Source organism: Heptranchias perlo, chromosome 38 (genome assembly GCF_035084215.1).
Source record: "Heptranchias perlo isolate sHepPer1 chromosome 38, sHepPer1.hap1, whole genome shotgun sequence".
In the NCBI taxonomy this organism is placed as follows: Eukaryota; Metazoa; Chordata; class Chondrichthyes; order Hexanchiformes; family Hexanchidae; genus Heptranchias; species Heptranchias perlo.
The window spans coordinates 7942011-7957058 of record NC_090362.1 but is presented as its reverse complement, the minus strand read 5'-3'; the positions used below and the strand labels follow the sequence as shown (position 1 = coordinate 7957058).

At 47.3% G+C, this 15048-nt stretch overlaps 1 protein-coding gene across 3 annotated transcripts in view; it reads right to left on the bottom strand.

The window, feature by feature from the left end:
• LOC137304701 (AP-3 complex subunit beta-2) overlaps window positions 1-15048 on the bottom strand; it is a 100023-nt gene that overhangs the window by 17270 nt on the left and 67705 nt on the right. For all 3 annotated transcript variants that reach the window (XM_067973366.1, XM_067973367.1, XM_067973368.1), the window contains 5 exons: window positions 14575-14650; window positions 10688-10797; window positions 9508-9739; window positions 5677-5761; window positions 2235-2332 (listed from right to left, as the gene is read on the bottom strand). In XM_067973366.1, coding sequence (XP_067829467.1) covers window positions 2235-2332; window positions 5677-5761; window positions 9508-9739; window positions 10688-10797; window positions 14575-14650 — 601 coding nt within the window. The remainder of the gene's footprint in view (window positions 1-2234; window positions 2333-5676; window positions 5762-9507; window positions 9740-10687; window positions 10798-14574; window positions 14651-15048) is intronic.

Sequence of the window (15048 nt, the reverse complement as noted above, 5' to 3'; positions counted from 1 at the left end):
ACAGTGTTAACACTCCCCATAGTTCAGACAACACAGTGTTAACACTCCCCATAGTTCAGACAACACAGTGTTAACACAATCCACAGTTCAGACAACACAGTGTTAACACTCCCCACAGTTCAGACAACACAGTGTTAACACTCCCCACGGTTCAGACAACACAGCGTTAACACAATCCACAGTTCAGACAACACAGCGTTAACACTCCCCATAGTTCAGACAACACAGTGTTAACACTCCCCACAGTTCAGACAACACAGTGTTAACACTCCCCATAGTTCAGACAACACAGTGTTAACACTCCCCATAGTTCAGACAACACAGTGTTAACACAATCCACAGTTCAGACAACACAGTGTTAACACTCCCCATAGTTCAGACAACACAGCGTTAACACTCCCCACGGTTCAGACAACACAGCGTTAACACAATCCACAGTTCAGACAACACAGTGTTAACACAATCCACAGTTCAGACAACACAGTGTTAACACTCCCCATAGTTCAGACAACACAGTGTTAACACTCCCCATAGTTCAGACAACACAGTGTTAACACAATCCACAGTTCAGACAACACAGTGTTAACACTCCCCATAGTTCAGACAACACAGCGTTAACACTCCCCATAGTTCAGACAACACAGCGTTAACACTCCCCACGGTTCAGACAACACAGCGTTAACACTCCCCACAGTTCAGACAACACAGTGTTAACACTCCCCACGGTTCAGACAGCGCAGTGTTAACACTCCCCACGGTTCAGACAACAGTGTTAACACTCCCCACGGTTCAGACAACACAGTGTTAACACTCCCCATAGTTCAGACAACAGTGTTAACACTCCCCATAGTTCAGACAACACAGTGTTAACACTCCCCATAGTTCAGACAACGCAGTGTTAACACTCCCCATGGTTCAGACAACAGTGTTAACACTCCCCATAGTTCAGACAACACAGTGTTAACACTCCCCATGGTTCAGACAACAGTGTTAACACTCCCCATAGTTCAGACAACACAGTGTTAACACTCCCCATAGTTCAGACAACAGTGTTAACACTCCCCATAGTTCAGACAACAGTGTTAACACTCCCCATAGTTCAGACAACAGTGTTAACACTCCCCATAGTTCAGACAACAGTGTTAACACTCCCCATAGTTCAGACAACAGTGTTAACACTCCCCATGGTTCAGACAACAGTGTTAACACTCCCCATAGTTCAGACAACACAGTGTTAACACTCCCCATAGTTCAGACAACAGTGTTAACACTCCCCATGGTTCAGACAACAGTGTTAACACTCCCCATAGTTCAGACAACACAGTGTTAACACTCCCCATAGTTCAGACAACAGTGTTAACACTCCCCGTAGTTCAGACAACACAGTGTTAACACTCCCCATAGTTCAGACAACAGTGTTAACACTCCCCACAGTTCAGACAACACAGTGTTAACACTCCCCACAGTTCAGACAACACAGTGTTAACACTCCCCATAGTTCAGACAACACAGTGTTAACACTCCCCACAGTTCAGACAACACAGTGTTAACACTCCCCATAGTTCAGACAACACAGTGTTAACACTCCCCATAGTTCAGACAACACAACGTTAACACTCCCCACGGTTCAGACAACACAGTGTTAACACAATCCACAGTTCAGACAACACAGCGTTAACACTCCCCATAGTTCAGACAACACAGCGTTAACACTCCCCATAGTTCAGACAACACAGTGTTAACACTCCCCATAGTTCAGACAACACAGTGTTAACACAATCCACAGTTCAGACAACACAGTGTTAACACTCCCCATAGTTCAGACAACACAGCGTTAACACTCCCCACGGTTCAGACAACACAGTGTTAACACAATCCACAGTTCAGACAACACAGTGTTAACACAATCCACGGTTCAGACAACACAGTGTTAACACTCCCCACGGTTCAGACAACTTAAATATAACAGTGGAGCTATTGGCAGCTAGTACCACAGTATAAACAGAATAGGGAAAGGGATCAATTCCTTATAGCGAGAGCACACATCTTAATTGTAAAAAGAACTAAATATCCAGAACAAACTGAAATGGCAGGCTGCAGTTTAACCGAAGACTTTGCTTGATAAAGTAGTGAGACTATCACTCACTAAATGTGTGCAGTGCAGCAATTACCATTGACCCATCGAGACTCCTCCTTCACAGTGATTTTCTGAGTGTTTCTATGGAGACACTCACCTTGCTCCTTTCTAAAAGAGTTCTCAGTCATGAAGACAGGCATCATCAGCTCTCCCACCGGCGGCTGGATCGACATATAAAACTGCCTAGTCTGGGAGCTGAAAAAGCACCAAAACAACACCACTCAATAGTGCAATTCCAGAACAGCCTCTACTGGCACCGAGTAAAGACTGTCGCGTTTTACTCTGGGCAAAGGTGGAGGGGGGAGTCACTATATCACCGATTACAGTGACAAAACTCAGAGCTCCCAGCACAGGAGATGTAACACAGACCTCTCTAAATATCACACCAGCTTCACGGCTCGGTCTCAGTCTCTCAATAAGAACATTTTTACACCTACACCAAGCATCTGTATTGGCTGAATCCTGCAGTGAACTTTACTCCTGTGGGATTGTCCAAATTTCTTTGCTATCCCAGGTATAGGACAATATTTGAATGCACTGCGCCACCTTGTCCGTCATTAAATATGTCCCGAGAGCAAAGTCAGTTTAGGGTCATCCTGGGGGAGTGACAGGCACTATATAAATGCAAGTTCTTTCTTTTAGCATGGCAAGTAGACTTTGCTTAAACATGGGCAATGCTGTATTAGGACTCAGCAAATAACTCTGCAATCATATAACCTGCTGTCTTGCATTTTCAATTACCCACTGGACTGCACTCTCGCCTCTGAGACAGAAGATTGTGGGGTTCAAGTCCCACTCCAGAGACTTGACTGCTGTACTTGCAGGAGATACATGTTCATCATCATCAACAACAACAACTTGCATTTATACAGCACCTTTAATGTAGTAAAACGTCCCAAGGCGCTTCACAGGAGTGAAATCAAACAAAATTTGACACTGAGCCACATAAGGAGATATTGGGACAGGTGATCAAAAGCTTGGTCAAAGAGGTAGGTTTTAAGGAGCATCTTAAAGGAGGAGAGAGAGAGGTTCAGGGAGGGATTTCCAGAGCTTAGGGCCCAGAAAGTTGAGGGCACGGCCGCCAATGACCCATTATACACACAGCCCAGTGCAGGGAACTGTACGATATCATAGAATCATAGAAGTTATAACATGGAAACAGGCCCTTCGGCCCAACATGTCCATGCCGCCCAGTTTATACCACTAAGCTAGTCCCAATTGCCTGCACTTGGCCCATATCCCTCTATACCCATCTTACCCATGTAACTGTCCAAATGCTTTTTAAAAGACAAAATTGTACCCGCCTCTACTACTGCCTCCGGCAGCTCGTTCCAGACACTCACCACCCTTTGAGTGAAAAAATTGCCCCTCTGGACCCTTTTGTATCTCTCCCCTCTCACCTTAAATCTATGCCCCCTCGTTATAGACTCCCCTACCTTTGGGAAAAGATTTTGACTATCGACCTTATCTATGCCCCTCATTATTTTATAGACTTCTATAAGATCACCCCTTAACCTCCTACTCTCCAGGGAAAAAAGTCCCAGTCTGTCTAACCTCTCCCTGTAAGTCAAACCATCAAGTCCCGGTAGCATCCTAGTAAATCTTTTCTGCACTCTTTCTAGTTTAATAATATCCTTTCTATAATAGGGTGACCAGAACTGTACACAGTACTCCAAGTGTGGCCTCACCAATGCCCTGTACAACTTCAACAAAACATCCCAACTCCTGCATTCAATGTTCTGACCAATGAAACCAAGCATGCCGAATGCCTTCTTCACTACCCTATCCACCTGTGACTCCACTTTCAAGGAGCTATGAATCTGTACTCCTAGATCTCTTTGTTCTATAACTCTCCCCAACGCCCTACCATTAACGGAGTAGGTCCTGGCCCGATTCGATCTACCAAAATGCATCACCTCACATTTATCTAAATTAAACTCCATCTGCCATTCATCGGCCCACTGGCCCAATTGATCAAGATCCCGTTGCAATCCCAGATAACCTTCTTCACTGTCCACAATGCCACCAATCTTGGTGCCATCTGCAAACTTACTAACCATGCCTCCTAAATTCTCATCCAAATCATTAATATAAATAACAAATAACAGCGGACCCAGCACCGATCCCTGAGGCACACCACTGGACACAGGCATCCAGTTTGAAAAACAACCCTCCACAACCACCCTCTGTCTTCTGTCGTCAAGCCAATTTTGTATCCAATTGGCTACCTCACCTTGGATCCCATGAGATTTAACCTTATGTAACAACCTACCATGCGGTACCTTGTCAAATGCTTTGCTGAAGTCCATGTAGACCACGTCTACTGCACAGCCCTCATCTATCTTCTTGGTTACCCCTTCAAAAAACTCAATCAAATTCGTGAGACATGATTTTCCTCTCACAAAACCATGCTGACTGTTCCTAATTAGTCCCTGCCTCTCCAAATGCCTGTAGATCCTGTCCCTCAGAATACCCTCTAACAACTTACCCACTACAGATGTCAGGCTCACTGGTCTGTAGTTCCCAGGCTTTTCCCTGCCGCCCTTCTTAAACAAAGGCACAACATTTGCTACCCTCCAATCTTCAGGCACCTCACCTGTAGCGGTGGATGATTCAAATATCTCTGCTAGGGGACCCGCAATTTCCTCCCTAACCTCCCATAACGTCCTGGGATACATTTCATCAGGTCCCGGAGATTTATCTACCTTGATGCGCGTTAAGACTTCCAGCACCTCCCTCTCTGTAATATGTACACTCCTCAAGACATCACTATTTATTTCCCCAAGTTCCCTAACATCCATGCCTTTCTCAACCGTAAATACCGATGTGAAATATTCATTCAGGATCTCACCCATTTCTTGTGGTTCCGCACATAGATGACCTTGTTGATCCTTAAGAGGCCCTACTCTCTCCCTAGTTACCCTTTTGCCCTTTATGTATTTGTAGAAGCTCTTTGGATTCACCTTTGCCTGATCTGCCAAAGCAATCTCATATCCCCTTTTTGCCCTCCTGATTTCTCTCTTAACTCTACTCCGGCAATCTCTATACTCTTCAAGGGATCCACTTGATCCCAGCTGCCTATGCATGTCATATGCCTCCTTCTTCTTTTTGACTAGTGCCTCAATCTCCCGAGTCATCCAAGGTTCCCTACTTCTACCAGCCTTGCCCTTCACTTTATAAGGAATGTGCTTACCCTGAACCCTGGTTAACACACTTTTGAAAGCCTCCCACTTACCAGACGTCCCTTTGCCTGCCAACAGACTCTCCCAATCAACTTCTGAAAGTTCCTGTCTAATACCATCAAATATGTTCTTTAACTAACCCCATGACCTGACTTTGTAAAGAATTACGCGCTGAATTCTAACACAACAACTTTCAGACTTCTCTTTGAAAGTTCTCTCATTTATTTTGTCTTCATTCCTAGCTTAGAAGTGGTTTTTTTTTGGCTATTCACAACAGTGCAAAATGAAAACGGAGATCTGTGAAGGGCCAGATGTGCAGCTCCGTGGATAATGACCATCTCAGTGACTGTCACTCACCACAGCTGGAAGTTGGCAGCTTGAGTGGAATCGCAGAAGTCGATGCCCAGCGTCTCCGCGACCACCTCACCAGGCACAAGAATCTCTGTGGACGTTGGAAAGAGAAACAGAGTCTCCTCAGGGTGGATAATACAAGAAAGAAAAAGAGACTTGCATTTATACAGTGCCTTTCACGACCTCAGGATGTCCCAAAGTGCTTTACAGCCAATGAAACACTTTTGAAGTGTAGTCACTGTTGTTACAGATACGATGGGCCAAAAGGCCTCCTTCTGTGCCGTGAATTTTCTATGTTTCCAATGTAGGAAATGTGGCAGCCAATTTGCGCACAGCAAGATCCCACTGTGATAATGACCAGATAACCTTTTTTAGTGATGTTGGATGAGGGGTAAATGTTGGCCAGGACACCAGGGAGAACTCCCCCGCTCTTCTACAAAATAGTGCCATGGGATCTTTTACGTCCACCTCAGAAGTCAGACGGGGCCTCGGTTTAACGCCTCATCTGCAAGGCGGCGCCTCCGACAGTGCAGCACTCCCTCAGTACTGGGAGTGTCAGCCCAGGTGATGTGCGCAAGCCTCTAGAGTGGGACTTGAACCCACGACCTTCTGTCTCAGAGGCGAGAGAGCTACCAACTGAGGTGCAGCTGAAGGTAAACTGCACTTGCAACAGTAAGAAAGGTAACTGGATTGTTGCAAACTATCCGTGTATCTTGAGGAAGGGAGAGCGTGGCCTTAGGTGGCAGAGGGAAGAATTAAAGAGCCTGCGCTCTCTTTCTCTGGAGTGGCAAACTCCTTTCACCCGGCCTGCACATCTTGTCATATTAAATTCACAAAGCCAGTTACGATGGTTTCATTGGGAGCTGAAACCGTTGGGAGTTGAAATGGTGCATTTAATCCGAGAAGGGAGAAGCAGAGGAGGCTGAATGAGCAGCTCAGCTGGGCCCTGGAGACCGAGGAAAGGCTGCTCACCGATGGGGGATTTAGGCCCACCAGGGAGCAGGCTTTTTACACCAATCGGTACTCCATCCCCCAGAGTCGTCTTGGTTTTCAAGCTTTGCGGGAGGTGAAGGGTGGGGGAGAAGGAAGGAAATGAAGACAGAGGGACACAAGGATGACACGGGGTGGTGAGGGGGGGGGGCAATGGTGGGGAGAAAGACGTGTGTCTGGACTGGTGAACAAGGATGAGGGCGAAGATGGTGGAAAGAGGGGGAACAGCTTGAATCTGTTTGGATTTGGAGGCTTGGAATGTTTGTATTTGGCGGCGGGGGGGGGGCAAGATTTTACTATATGGGGGAGTGTGGCTTTTTGTGTGTACGTTTGAATTCTCATGTATGGGGGCGTTTGAATTTTCTGTGCATTGGGCCTTGTATTTCTGTGACATCGTGTGGTCCACTCACTCGTTTCAACATGAGGATCTGGTCCAGCTCCAAACAGTTGGATGTCACTGCTCGAGCAGCTCTCAAGAGGAATCTTCCTCTACGCCGCAGTCAAACCCTACACCCCAATACTACTGGATGCTGCTTGAATCTGCCCGTGAGTTAGATAATTATTTTAAATGCAGTTGGCTGGAATTCCCAGTTACATTTAGAGAATGATACTGAGTGTTTATTTATAAAAAAAAACTCCATTCAGGAAAAATCTAAACGAATAAATCTATTGAAAAATGAACCTGCATTTATATAGCGCCTTTAATATGGTAAAACGTTCCAATTCGCTAGCAAACAAATTTGACACCGAGCCACATGAGGAGATATTAGGACAGGTGACCAAAAGCTCGGTCAAAGAGGTTTTAAGGAGCGTCTTAAAGGAGGAGAGATAGGTAGAGAGGCGGAGAGGTTTAGGGAGGAAATTCAGAGCTTAAGGCTGAGGCAGCTGAAGGCACGGCTGCCAATGGTTGAGCAAAGGAAATTGGGGATGAGCAAGAGGCCAGAATTGAGAGGTGCGCAACAGGGTTGTAGGTCTGGAGGAGGTTACAGAGATAGGGAGGGGCGAGGCCATGGGGGGGATTTGAAAACAAGGATGAGAATTTTAAAATTGAAATCAAGCGGATTAAAATTTTGTACAGTGGATTGGGCCAGAGGAAATGCAGCAACAGATTAGCTGTAGACAAGGTGCCCAGTGACGACTCCTTATGAGGGGGTGTTGTGCATCACAGGTGCCTATTGCTATATCAGTCCTGTTGGAACCACGGACAGGTGACCTCTGCAACAACGCAGCTTGGAGTTTTTACCTGATCGAAGTCAGGAAGAAACTTCAGAACATTTTCTTCCTGCAAGGTGTTACTCAAGGTGATTCACCTCCTTCAGGAGTTTGACTCATTTGGGAAGCTAATTCAGGTTGTACAAAGTCTGTTGGTTGGGGCTGGGCCCAGTGGGTTGAGTGGGCCTTTTGTGTTCTAGAATATCTTGGTGTTACATGAAAATGTCTGGTCATTGGAGAGTGAAGTGCTACACTTCCAAAGTATAACAAATGTCCTCAGCTTTCCCCGAGACTCTAGTAAAGCAAGCTCAGTGCAGGGCCTTGTAAATACACACATTTAGACTCATTAGATTTCCATCGACGACTCTGTCCCCCAAGTGAGTTGCAGATTTGAATCAACCTTTTTGGCCGTATATGTAACTTAATAGTGATGTCACAGCATCAGATATAATCATCGGCCATTACAAGGGGCTGAATTTCAAGCTTGTGTGAAGCACACGGTGGGTTTCAGGGATATTTTCTTAAGACTTCATTCACCGCTACCTTTTAAATCTGGAAAATGTAATCTGTGGCTTGACTAATCTGGGTAATCTTTGTATAGGTTGTACCGGTACCATTTCAGGGTAATCTGTCTTGTACTGCACAGACTCCGTCATAGTCATTTAGCTGTTACGTTTACATACAGAAATCTTTGAAAGTGGCAGGACAAGTTGAGAAGGGCTGTTAAAAAAGCATATGGGATCCTGGGCTTTATAAATAGAGGCATAGAGTACAAAAGCAAGGAAGTTATACTAAAACTTTATAAAACACTGGTTAGGCCTCAGGTGGAGTATTGTACCCAATTCTGGGCACCATACTTTAGGAAGGATGTCAAGGCCTTAGAGAGGGTGCAGAAGAGATTTACTAGAATGGTACCAGGGATGAAGGACTTCAGTTATATAGAGAAGCTGGGATTGTTCTCCTTGGAGTAGAGAAGGTTAAGGGGAGATTTAATAGAGACGTTCAAAGTTATGAAGGGTTTTGATAGAGTAAATAGGGAGAAACTGATTCCACAAGCACAAGGGTCGGTAACCAGAGGTCACAGATTTAAGGTAATTGGCAAAAGAGCATGAGGAGAATTTTTTTTTAAACGCAAAGAGTTGTTATGATCTGAAATGCACTGCTTGAAAGGGCGGTGGAAGCAGATTCAATAGTAACTTTCAAAAGGGAATTGGATAAATACTTGAAGGGGAGAAAATTTGCAGGGCTACGGGGAAAGAGCAGGGGGGAGTGGGACTAATTGGATAGCTCTTTCAAAGAGCCGGCACAGGCACGATGGGCCGAATGACCTCCTTCTGTGCTGTAAGATTCCACGAACTAAGAACTGTAATCGCCAAATGTGAGGCTTATCTATTCACTCGTGGATCTCCTGTAGTATTGGTCATTGTGAGTCAAAGGATAGACAATCTCCAATAGACTGGTGGACGACTTATCTCCAGGGTATCTGAAGGCACTGCAGGAGGCCTGGGAGGAACCTAGATTCTCAACCCCTCTGCCAGAGAATGGTTGTTGGTAAAGCGGAGGTGGGGAATTAATGAAGGGGGCTGGAAAGGATACTCAGAGAGGAGCTTAAATCGCCATTGCTCAGACTCTTACCAATCTCCTTGAATCCATGCATCCTCATTCCCGACAGGAGCTTGGTCTCGCTGATGCGGAGGTTCTTGACTTCCGTTTCGGAGTTGTTCGTGAACTGCATCCGGACAGAGACCATGGCCGGGTCTGGGCTGAACGGCCTCCTGTTGAAGTAGTACTCCACCGACAGCCCCTCCCCCGTGATGCGGTGCAGCAGCTCGTAGGTTTTGACTCCGCTGAGCGAGGGGCTCGACGCCTGAAACAGACGACAAGGACTAGCTCCTGAACGGGGCATCACATCGGGTCCGTCACACACTTACTGCTCTCGGGATTCCACTGGGGCAGCAAGGCTGACGGCAGACGATGCATTTGACACACACACACACACACACACCTAGATCAATGTCCACTCTACAGAATTACAAACATAGGAACAGGAGTGGGCCATTCAGCCCTGGAAGCCTGCTCCGCCATTCAATTAGATCAGGACTGATCTGCACCTCAACTCTATTTACCCGCCTTGGCTCCATATTCCCTTGATACCCTTACCCAACAAAAATCTGTCGATCTCAGTCTTGAAAGTTTCAATTGTCCCCCAACATCCACTGCCTTTTGGGGAGGGAGTTCCAAATTTCTACTGCCCCTTTGCGCGATAAAGTGCTTCCTGATTTCACTCCTGAACGGCCTGGCTGTAACTTTAAGGTTATGTCCCCGTGTCTGGATTCCCCCACCAGAGGAAATAGTTTCTCTGTGTCTGTGTGATCGAACCCTTGTATCATTTTAAACATCCTGATTAGATCACCCCACAACCTTGTGTAATTAGTCGCATCCCCTTAGGGTGGGGGCAGGGGAATTTACATTTTAAATATTCATTCACACGTCAAAGCAACACTGTACACAAGGAACATCTAGCGTTGCTATGGTTTTATTGACAGTTATTTGGGCAGATGAATTTCCAGTGGAAAACCCCAGAGGCACTGGCAACTGGTGGGGAGCCAGAGGAAGGGCTCCCCTCACCCCAAATTCAAATGGAATTCAGGCGGACAGGAAGATTGGCCTTAAAAAGAAAAATGCAAAAATAGTTACATGAAGGTTTCACCGCTCGGAGATTCGGCAGATCCTGCTTGTGAACATTCGAAGTTACATTAGCCACGTATCAGCCTAACCTCTCCCCCACTGAACCTCAGGGTACGATAACACTCACCTCAGAGGGTAGGGTAGTGTCGGACAACGTTAGCCCCTGAAGATCCAGATTGAGACTCTTGGACAACGTGTTGGGTGATGGGCTGGTCTGGAGGGCTGAGGGGCAGCTGACTGCGGAAGAGAAAAGGGGAGGGGCAGGGGGGTGAAAGAGAACCATTAATTCCGGATATCTTACGCGACAATGCAGTTGCGGAAATAGCCCTCATCGAACGTCAGTCTGCTCCAGTGCTGGCAAACTGAACGGGCGCCTCTTTGGACCTGCTCATTACGTAGCGATGTGTGTGGCTACTGCCACAGCAACTGTGATTCCTCGCACGCCAAGCTACTGATCTTGACAAGACCGCCAGCGGAATGCCACAGAGCACTAAACGATTCATAAGAACATAAGAAATAGGAGCAGGAGTAGGCCAATCGGCCCCTCGAGCCTGCTCCGCCATTCAATAAGATCATGGCTGATCTGATCCTAACCTCAAATCTAAATTCATGTCCAATTTCCTGCCCGCTCCCCGTAACCCCTAATTCCCTTTACTTCCAGGAAACTGTCTATTTCTGTTTTAAATTTATTTAATGATGTAGCTTCCACAGCTTCCTGGGGCAGCAAATTCCACAGACCCACCACCCTCTGAGTGAAGAAGTTTCTCCTCATCTCAGTTTTGAAAGAGCAGCCCCTTATTCTAAGATTATGCCCCCTAGTTCTAGTTTCACCCATCCTTGGGAACATCCTTACCGCATCCACCCGATCAAGCCCCTTCACAATCTTATATGTTTCAATAAGATCGCCTCTCATTCTTCTGAACTCCAATGAGTAGAGTCCCAATCTACTCAACCTCTCCTCATATGTCCGCCCCCTCATCCCCGGGATTAACCGAGTGAACCTTCTTTGTACTGCCTCGAGAGCAAGTATGTCTTTTCTTAAGTATGGAGACCAAAACTGTATGCAGTATTCCAGATTCCAACAGGGAGGGTCAATGGAGCTATTCTACTACAGCAGGCATCACAGATGAGCTAGACACTAGAATTGTAACAGAAGATCTTAATTTGCCCCACTGGCGGTCGCCATGTGTGAGCTGCATTGAGGATTAGGCCCACTGTTGCCCGAAAGACACTTGGGTCCCTGTGCGTTATTTTTTTTAAGCTGAGGAACCAGGACCGCGCACTGGGCTAGATTTCCGCCTTTTCCGCCCCGAGTGTTCAGCATCGCCTGACGGGGCGCAGGGAGGAAAGTCGGCAGGGGAGGGCCTCACCCGTGTTGCACAGCCCGCCCATTTTTAATTCTTCCACTGATGGGTGGAAAAATCAGGCAGATTCTATTCCTGACGTGCGATGCTACCCCCTCAATAGGGTAAGGAAAATATTTTTCTTTCCGTCTCCCCAGAGATCTTCGAGCCAGGAGGCTTCCCTCTCACACCGTCCCGTGGTCGGGATGACAGACAGGCCTCCTCCTACGTCACTATCAATCTGGCCACTAATGGGGGTACAACGGGGATTTGGAGTGATCTTTCTGCCTATTGCCTCTCCTGCTGTGAGGCAGCACATGGCCTGCGTTTGATGTAACTGCACATGGGAACTCCCAGTAATACTCTGCCACTGCTCCAACATTGGTGTATCTGAGACAACGCCCTGCACACGACTGAAAATCTAAATCTATATATGGCTCCAAGATGGCTCAATATATGGGCAAATCAAAGAAGTCAAGAGATCAAAATGTTAAAATGTATTAAAATTTTAAAAACAAATGTAAAGAGACATCCATAGCAAGAAGTCTCTATATTTTTACTGCATTAGTGAGCAAGAGTTAAGATCTTGGAACTGTCCAATGCTACTCAATGTTCCCCATACTATTATATTTCAGCACCAAGGACAGCTCCATCACAAAAATACCACAGCCCAGAGATGGGGGAGAGCTCCAGCCCAGAGAACGTGGCAATCAGCATGTTGGGATTAGCACTCGACTATCCAGAGGAAATTCTGGTGTAATCTGGGTTCAGACTCTCACCTCTGAATCGGAAGGTTGTGGGTTCAAGTCCCACTCCAGAGACTTGAGCACAAAATCCAGGCCGACGCTCCAGTGCAGCGCTGAGGGAGTGCGGCACCGTCGGAGGTGCCGTCGTTCGGACGAGACGTTAAACCAAAGCCCCGTCTGCCCTCTCAGGTGGATATTAAAGATCTCATGGCCACTATTCGAAGAAGGTCAGAGGAATTATCCCCGGTGTCCTGACCCTCAACCAACTTCACAAACAGATGATCTGGTCATTATCACATTGCTGTTTGTGGGAGCTTGCTGTGCACAAATTGGGTGCCACATTTCCGACATAACAACAGTGACCACACTTCAAAAAGTACTTCATTGGCTGTAAAGCGCTTTGGGACGTCCTGAGGTCTTGAAAAGCACGATATAAATGCAAATATTATTGTAAGGGAACACATCCAGTGCAGCCACATCATTTTCCAAAACCAAAATAATAAAATGTTTGAGAATTCTTGGAATCCTTTTGCAGAGTCCTGTACCTGGATCTTGTATTAACAGAACATCGAACGCTACAGCCCCATGGAGTTCTGTCCAAATCAAGTGAAGATATAGTTAAAAGCCACAGTAAGTATACCTAGTCTAGGCAGGATCTTACACTTCAGATTGAAACAATTCCTTCAAAATGGACAAACGACTTGCAGGAACCTGTGGCAAACCAAACATCACCATCTCACGGTCGGTCATAAGGGATGGGCAAGAAATGCAGCCTGGCCAGAGTTGGCCGCATCCCAGGAATAAATTAACGAACAGTCCCAAATCCTCTCTCAATAGCCTGGCAATCGATATGAATTTTTTCTATGTCCTGGGTGTATGAGAAGTGGAAAATGGTCTCGAGCTGATTACCAGTTCAGGCGTGAAACAAACAAGAGTTTTTGTGGGGCCAGTTAGAAGTATTCAGGCTCCAACTGGCCCCACAAAAATGTCCAAACCCCCCCTCCCCCCCCCCCCACTGCAATCCTGAAAACGGACCCTTTTTCTGAGCGGCCCTTTAAGGGCCTCTGGTTAAGCAGCTCTATGCCTGGCACCAATGGGTGGGGTATTTGTACATCACAGGTCCCCGGTTAGCATATCCCATCTGAAGCAGGCAGGTGCCTGAGCCACCCACTCAGAGGCTCCCAGGAAAGTGCCAGCGAACGGGAATGATGCTGGAATGGGGCGGGAAGTACAGAACGGCAATACTCGTGATGCTACCGCTCTGTTCCTGCCCCGGCGGAGAGACATAAAATCGGACACTTGGAGGGGGGAATTTTAACCCCCCCAGGACAGGCGGGGGGAGGAGAGTGGCAGAAAAGAGGGTTAAATTCTTAACAATCTGAAACAGGACCCCAGCCTGCCGCGAACGCACTCAGTTCCCGGTTTAACCGGACCGGGTTGGGGGATGGGCGAGTGACCTCTCGGGTCAGTAATTTAAGTATGTTAACGAGGCTGCGTCTCTCAGATTTTACCAGACTTTTACATTTAACAGCTGCGGGGCCGGGTTTCCAAAGGCTCGGGAAACCCGGCAGCTGAAGGGAGGCGAGAACTGCCGGATCCAGCAGCTAAATGCTGCTTGTGGGCCAGGAGGAGTGTTTCTCCCCCCACCGCAAGCTAATCTGCATTGATCGGCCTCCCTCCCTACGACTGGACGACCCCCGCCCACCTCAATATCGGACGACCTCCCTCCCCCTCCCGCCGCAATCAGCCGATCTCCTCTCCCTCCCGCGATCTCAAGGCTGACCCGTGATCTCTTCCCCCCCCCTCCCTGGCCTCCCCACAAATATCACAGAGTTTCAAAAGGAACGGGTTCAACAGAGACATTACGGAGTAATTTTACCCCCTTTATTAACTATTCTCTGAGCTACTGAATGCAAAAGACTCACAGTCGTCCAGGTCAAGGAGGGAGACCTCCTTCTGTTCGGCCTTGAGTCCTCTGGGACCTGGTTTAGTAGTGGAAGACTGAAAGAAAGGAGAAGAGCCATCAGTAATCTGCAAAAGGCCAATCGAAGCTTCAGGATTGGCCTGTCTCTGTTTACGATTCCTGCACCTCATTTTCAGTCACTGCTCCCTCCCGCATCATGCACCGCTCCTCAGCCTTTCCCAAAACTCGGGACTTGGACCTGATATTTTTTGACCAGACTCTAAGCCCAATTTGGATTGTCCAGTCTGAACACGCATCTAATTTCCAAAGATGCACTGTTAAACAGGGCTTGTGCCATTTACGATGCAACAGAGATGTTCACCTTGGGGCGGGGGGGCGGCGAGGGGGAGAGGGAGTCGGGGGGGGCGGCGAGGGGGAGAGGGAGTCGGGGGGGGGGGCGGCGAGAGGGAGAGTGTCGGGGGGGGGGGGCGAGGGC